The following is a 7,717-nucleotide window of genomic DNA, read 5'->3' on the forward strand; positions in this document are numbered from 1 at the left end:
TCACACGCATTGGTTTAAGACTTTTCTAGAGCTACCCCCACTCTCTGGAATGGTCTTCCTTGTCCTGTTCAGTTTGATCCTAATTTTCAAACGTGCCTATCCGTCTTCTGTCTCTTAAAACCCTCACTACTTCCCACCACTCCATATCTCCCTCCTATTGTGTGCTGCTTCCCCACCTCTTAGATTGCAAGCTCTTCTGGCCAGGGCCCTCTCCTCCTCCTGTGTCTATGTGTGTGTTAGTTGATTACTATATATAAATACTTTGTAACTTATATATTCTGCATTTTAAAACAGTAATTCCTTTTCCCAGCAAACATCTCTCCTAAACATTACTTTGCCTATATCTGATTATCTTCCTAATATAAGGTCATCACAGCAAGCCAAATTGATTTTGATCGGTTCTTGTCATTGCATCCTTACTGATGTCGCCTTTTCTAATACAGCAACATCAATTACCAGGACCTGCTTCACCTGTCACATGTCAACATGGGAAAGGCTGCTACAACAGGTATTTATTTGCATGCAGCTATGCAAAATCCCAAAGGTGTTAACAGTCAACTAATTCAGCTCATTATACATGCGAATTACACATGCTTAGGGATGATGCTTTTTATTTAGTAATCATTGCCACCTTGACACATGAAATTATTTTTATTAGAGGCATCCCTTCTTTGAACTCCAACAATACAGGAGATGTAAGATTGCACTTTTTCAGGCATATATACAGCCAACAGTTACCCTTCCCCCACAACTCTATGGCTTCTTTCATATCCTAATTGCACCTGCTCTCTCATTAACTGTTTATAATAATCAATTCTGTTTTTCTTTTTTTCTCCATTGTCAAATGGAAAGAACATCATTGATGGAATCTATCTTTTTTTATGCTGCTTAAATTAACTGTTTTTAACTAGCTACAGATGGTGCATGAATTAAAAAAAAACAATAATAAATATATCATTGACAAATCTCAATTAAAGCAAGCCCATCTATTTAAAGATATCACATACACAATATAGAATTTTTAGTAAGTATCGGATTGTTTTAATGAACATCGAACAAAAATATTTCACTGAAATAATTAAAAAGAACGCTCAAATGTAATGTTACAAGGCAATCCTTTGTTAATTCTGATTATTGTATATATATAGATAGATAATCATGCATGCACAAATAAATAATACACACACACACACACAGACACACACACTTTACCTCATTTTAGTACCAGGTGCAATTGTATAAATGTATTTCCATCTGGAAATGATTGAAAAAATGATATTTTGAGGATTACTGGAATTTTGTAATTATTATTAGGAATTGTTTTTTTTTTTTTAAAGTCAAATTATAGCAGGCAATCAGTTTTAGGTTTTTGAGGCACTGAACCCTGAATTATAAATACTTCCATCTTTCTACACTTTTATAAAACACGAAAGGCAAAAGCAAGTACTACTGTCCAACTAAAAACCTGCCTATGTAAGGCAAATGTACAATTCATATCAAGTATAAAAAAGGACTTATTAAAAGATAGCAAACATTCACAGTTTTCTTTGTTTAAAAAGCAAAATAAGATGCAATCAGTCCCCACAAGGAAAAGGATTAATAAATAATGCCTCATTTTTTTTTCATATCAAGAGTACCGTATCAAAGTGTTGGTCTTTGAAAAGAAAAAAAAAGCATTTTATAATAAAAAAATATTACAATCGAAATATCAAAGCACGCCATCCCTCGACAAAAAGCAAAGAAAATATTTTCCTGTGCTTTTTAAGTACTGTACATGAATATCTCAGTCTCAAGCTCTGCCTTGGACTCATCAAGCAAGTTGTTCCATCTTTCAATTCTTTAAAGTGCTGCAAATTCTTTAATCTTCGGTTTTCAAATCGCCATCTCTTCCATCGAAAAATTTGTTCTGATCAACTTTTTATTAGCGTCGTCCTCTTGATGCCTGCCTTCATTTTTGGTTGTTCTTCACAAGACGTAAAAACAGAAAAAGGCGAAACGCGCTGCTTCAGACAGCTGCGTAAAGACATCAGCAATTTATGTTTTTTTTTCCCCGTTTGTTCTTTACGTCTCTCAATACGGGCCGACGATTACCGCTTCAACTTCTTTAGATGGTCTCCTTTCCTTGACCAAAAAGTTTATCATGCCCTCCGAATTGATAAGGAGGTTGCACCCTAGGAAGAAAATCCCAAAGACGACGGTGAGGGACAGGACGCACATGACCGCGATCTGAACGACTCGCATGATGAAGAGGTTTCTTTCGTCCACCGAGGGGTCCTCGAAGCCATCGTCAGTGACCACAGAAGCCTGGGTGCAGCAATTCAAGAGGTTGCCCAGGGAGTTGCTGCTGTTTGTAAGAAAAAGTGCAGCATCTGTTTGGTTCATGTTTCTAAAGTCCTTACGAAGCGGCGAGATGTGAAACAGGTGGTCCTGCAGAAAGTGGCATAAAGAATTTAAAGCCAAGAGTCCATTAATCATTGGATTTGCCTTCTTTTCTCTCTCCTGCTGTTTGGCATTGAGGGTGGTAAAGATGTTTCAAAGAGTAGTTAAAGAAAAAAAAAGGTTTCCACAGCTTTCTCAGTCTTTGGAGTGGCCTTTTCTCTGCAATTTTAATCAGTTTTCTTTTAGTTCAGCCAAGCAGCGAAGAAAGCTGCTGTCTTTATCTGTCTATGGTTATTATAAAGCTCTGGAGCCAACCATTAACCAGAGGGAGGTGTTTGAATCCCATTAGCTGTCATTGTTGGAGCCATAAGGATAGAGCACCACCAACAGGTAGACTGATGTAACTGCAGAATAGGTCCAGCCTAGAAAACTATTGTTCTGTGCTCAATCTACAGCTCAACATTAGTAAAATATAAGTTATCCAAAAGGATAAAATATAAGATAATAAATGTGCTATACAAAATTTATGATTATGATTTATTTATTTGTATTTTGTATGTAATTATAATTATATAGCATAGGGAAATGCATAACTCTTATTCTTTAATCAGTGTATTATTTGCCTACCCCAGAGGTAATTTATCAAAAAAAGGAAGACAAAGAAAAAAGACTAGGGTTTTTAGTGGCTATACTTCAAAATATGTTTAATATAATACTTATGTTCCATATAAAAAGCTATGATGATATGATGCAATATTGCCATATGATCCAATATTGTACAATGATAATAAATTGAACATATAGGGTTGGCTCTTCTGTGCAAAAACACAGAGAAAAACTATATAGCACAGGGATTACAGATCTGAGTGCTTGACATGCTTTCTCTCTGTATTTTATTATTGTTATCTTGAATTTATATAGCACCAACATATTATGTAGCGCTGTACAAAGTCCATAGGCATGTTCCTAGCTGTCCATCAGCAGAGCTCACTATAATAGCAAATCTATAGCTATATATATATTGATATGTTTAATATATAAAAATATGAAAAAAAAACAGGCATCATATAGGAATATAATTACAGTAGGTTTCTTTTACTGGACAGCAGGACTGAGATTTGTACTTGCTATACAGTTACCCATATACGCCATGCAAGCTGCTGAACACACCCTGGATATTCATCTATAGCAGCTGCTTGATCTGCCCATATAGCTGTGTTTCTGCCCATCAAGTCCTGTAGCACAGCCCTACCATACAGCAGAACCAGGATCTTGATTTTCAGGTAGGTCACTTTCACCCTTTACCTTGATTGGACAGTAAAGGAATAGCAACAGGTTGATAATGTCATCTTGCTGCTTCTATATCAGAACCTACAGCAATCCTAATTGTCTCCAAATGCTCCCTTTTCCCCTTTTCCAGTTCCAGTGCATCTAAAATCAAATTATTTTTAATAAATGCATACCGGTAAGTGAATTTGTTTTATATCTTCCTGTAGTTCTGTCTTAAATGAGATTTAAAAGAAATTAAATAATATAATAGTCTGTATACACTTCTAGTGTTATATTGTCCCTGCATCTGATTTCTGATAGACCAGGAGTACAGGTGGGTGAATGGGAAGATGGGTTCATATCCAGACATTCTTTGTTCACCTATGTTCCAGTCAAAGCCAACTTCTATGCAACTCTATCCTCAACAAGCTTTAAGAAAACACTGGATGGAAAGAAGTTATTAAAGTATGCAGCTGGCAATGTTGTCATTGACCTGATGGTTGTCAGGGGCGGTTTACAAAAGGTTATCATGAACTGCCCCTGACAACCACCAGCCAATGGAAATTCTTCTCATTGTGTACCTTATTAACCAGAAGGAAGGATGAAAACACTCACACACACACACACATATATATATGTCGGAACCTCCTTTCATTCATAAAGGCTCAGGATCACATGTTGACATTCCCACACCTGTCAATATGCCAAGTACAGCACTCTGCAGAGCCCTCCTATCCACCTGCATTGCATAGAAAATAACTGAGACCAATGATGATCTCACCAGGTCCAATAAAAGATATGTAACCAAAACTAATTTTTTTTTATTGTAAAAAGGTGCAACCAGAGGAGGTGAAATTCAATGCAAACTTTCCCACCCAGACATTCTCACACTTGTTTGCACTCTGTTTTCATGATCCCCATTACCCAGGGGCAGGTGACCTACCGGCTACAGATTCCTGCCCGGCCCACTGAGGATTTGAGAATTAATATGCACAGTGAAAGACAAAGTGCAAAAAACAACAATTAACATTTTTCCTTATTTCCATCACCCCCCCCCCCCCCCCATCCAGGCTCAGGTATTGCTGATGTTTTTGGACAACTCACACAATACAAATTGGCATCCTTGTAAGAGGGGTTAATTGTATTTACCTCAAAGCTACCTGTCTCCGGCATTGACGAAAACGTGACACGATGCCGGCGTGGAAACTCTTCCAGGATAAATGAATGTTTGTAAGATGAGAGACGACTTTGCAGAAATAAAACTGAACTCCTCCAGTCAGCCTAAAGTGCACCTGTGCTCTGTCCATGCAAGGCAAGACCAAGTCAATTTGCCTGATTTATTAAATCTCTCCAAGACTGGAGAAGATAGACCATCATGGGTCAGTTGTTATTGATATATGAACCTTCATTTATATAGCACCAACATATTCCCTAGCGCTGTAGAATACACAGGGGTTGCAGATGACAATTCTGTATACCTGACAAGAACAAACAATGATACAGATGATGATACAGCACTATAGAGTTTACATAAAGTTTGTTTTGTGTATTATGGATTATTGCTATTTTTTTCCCTAGAGATCATCCCTTGTTTGCCTTTTTAAATCCATAGTTGCATCTACATGGCCGCTGATTTCCTGCCTACAACTTCCTGTCTATATGCACATGTCATTTCTCAGGTGAGCCTTTCCGGTGGTGATCAGGGTTGCACATGTCAGTGAGCACAGGCATGCTTACTCATAACATGTGGGTGACAACGCAGGTGAGCAATTGGGAGAAAGAGACAGATCATTGTCACTCAATACAAAAAGTGCCTGAGCCAAAACCTTAATAGAGTATCGATTAGATGGTATTTTACAAAAACTGAAAATACTTTTGCAAATATACTTCCATTTACAAAAAAAGACCTGTGGGACTAAAGCCCTACACAGATGTCTGAGAATTCTCAGTGGAAACCATCTCAATCATCATTTTCGGTGATAAATAAATAAGCTCTGTACACTCAGCGGTCATTCTGGATTGGTCCTGATCTGCCATGACCGATTGATGAACAACATCAGGGGACCACTGTCAGAGTTGTGTTTAAGATGAGCATAGCCATTCGTCTTTGTCAACAATTATCTGACGTGCATATGTAGGTTAATGCTGGTGATTGGTAACTTGGGTACCCAGCACTGCATCATGGGAAGAGCTGGAATATGTCAAATGATCGCCATACCCCAATGTATTTTTTCAGCACCCCTATGAATTAGTGAAATGAAGGGGGCATATAAACTGCATGGGGTGGCAGCTGATTGATCCATTTGCTTTGCACAGCATGAGCAAAGGTCAGGTGTACACGATAGAGGTGCCAAGCCATCTGGCCAGCTTGGTGACTTGACAATGCTAACAGTTTATGATTTCTCTACCTGCTCTCTGCAGCCACATTGCTCAGTTCAGAGATGGCAGAAGCATTTCCATGACACAGCGGCACCTCCAGCCTGGACTGTTGCTGTGATGCACTTGCTCTCCAGATATTCCCAGGACAATGCCCTACACGTTATGATGAGTCTCTGAGGAGCAATGCCTGCTGTTGAACCTTAAAGTGTAGCTAAGAGAATATTCTGATTGCAACATGAAGGGAATTTCACCTTTTTTTCAAAATTAAAAACCAAATGTAAAACAATAGGCCTGGTTTAAAAATTGAGAATCTTTACACAATAAATTGTTTGAATATTCACTTTGATCCCCATTCACTTGTAGATGAAATATGTGGGGGCTGAGAAGGGTTATGGTAAACACTGATGGAGGTCTGCAGGCTTTTGGCTGCTCTCCTCTTCTTAGTTTCTATCATTGCCCAGTCTCTGACCCCCAGCAATATTCATATTTCAGAAAGGAGGAAGGCTTTGTCACATGGGTGGGGGAAGATTAGTGCTTGGGGGAGATTTTGCTTGAGGTGCCTTGGGGGGTTAAGGGCTTGTGCCAGGGGGAGAATCTGTGCTTTGGATAGAATGATCAGTACTGGAGATGTAGCAGGGGCACATTCTTTCAGGATAGGGGGTTCATAAATTAACACCCGCCCCCCCATAAACACTGTGTTTGAGCATAAGGAAGGGATGGGGGATTTGTACAGTTTGTGTGAGGCTCTCAGCATCATAATTGGAATCAGTGACTCCATTCAGATCCCATTGTTAGAGCCAGGTAGCCAAACATATCTTATTGTGAACCTGAATGTAATGGGACTGCTGCTGTGCCCGCTTATGTTGCAGCCAGGAATGTGAGGAAGGGGGGAGGGCAGAGGGACAAAGACCAGAGATACTGCCTGATAAGTTCAATAGTTATTGCTCAGCTGCTGCCCAGTAGGTTTAAAAGTAGTTAGGGACTTATTTTGTTCTTAGGGATGAACATATCTTAACATGAGAATCTTTATTGTTCTGTGTGGAGCTGTAAATGAACATTGGGGTGCAATTCATTCTGCATTGCATAGCACCACAATTCACATTTACAGTGCATTATAAATCATTATAACACAGGTAAAGGTGACCTGGTTAACCTTGTATTGCCTGTGAACAGCTTTAATCCTCAAAGGGTTAATTCATTTTTGTGCTCAGTTGAACACAAGAAAAGAATAGCACGGCCTATGGGCAGCAGCCTGTCAGCAGATGGATTGTACTGATTGTCAAAATGCTGCCATCCTTACATTAGAGAGGAAAGATACCAGTCTGGGTAGATTGGACAGAACTTAGTCTGATGGTAAAGGAAAGCTGAGCATGACTGGCACATATGTCATATTATATTCTTCTTTCTTTGTAGAAGGAGCATTTTCACCAGCAGCAAAAAAAATCAAACTCTGGAGCATGATTTATTGTTGATAGATAGATAGATAGATAGATAGATTTAATGTACAGCGCTGCGTAATATGTTGGCGCTATATAAATCCTGTTTAATAATAATAATAATAATAATAATAATAGATAGATAGATAGATAGATAGATAGATACATAGATAGATAGATACATACATACATACATACATACATACCTAGATACAGATACTTGTATAGAAAGAAACATGCATGACAGTTGTATA

The 7,717-nt window shown here is 38.5% G+C and overlaps 1 protein-coding gene across 1 annotated transcript; it reads right to left on the bottom strand.

The window, feature by feature from the left end:
- Positions 1-1,018: 1,018 nt before the first annotated feature.
- RPRM (reprimo, TP53 dependent G2 arrest mediator homolog) lies at positions 1,019-2,651 on the bottom strand. Its single transcript, XM_072418159.1, has one exon. It carries the CDS (start codon positions 2,473-2,475, stop codon positions 2,071-2,073), a length of 405 nt encoding a protein of 134 aa, XP_072274260.1. The 5' UTR covers positions 2,476-2,651; the 3' UTR covers positions 1,019-2,070.
- Between the last annotated feature and the right edge of the window lie 5,066 nt (positions 2,652-7,717).

The sequence above is a fragment of the Pyxicephalus adspersus genome, chromosome 7 (assembly GCF_032062135.1).
Source record: "Pyxicephalus adspersus chromosome 7, UCB_Pads_2.0, whole genome shotgun sequence".
In the NCBI taxonomy this organism is placed as follows: domain Eukaryota; kingdom Metazoa; phylum Chordata; class Amphibia; order Anura; family Pyxicephalidae; genus Pyxicephalus; species Pyxicephalus adspersus.

Excerpts from the sequence above, each read along its gene's own strand:
- RPRM (XM_072418159.1), bottom strand. The coding sequence starts at position 2,475 with ATGATTAATGGACTCTTGGCTTTAAATTCTTTATGCCACTTTCTGCAG.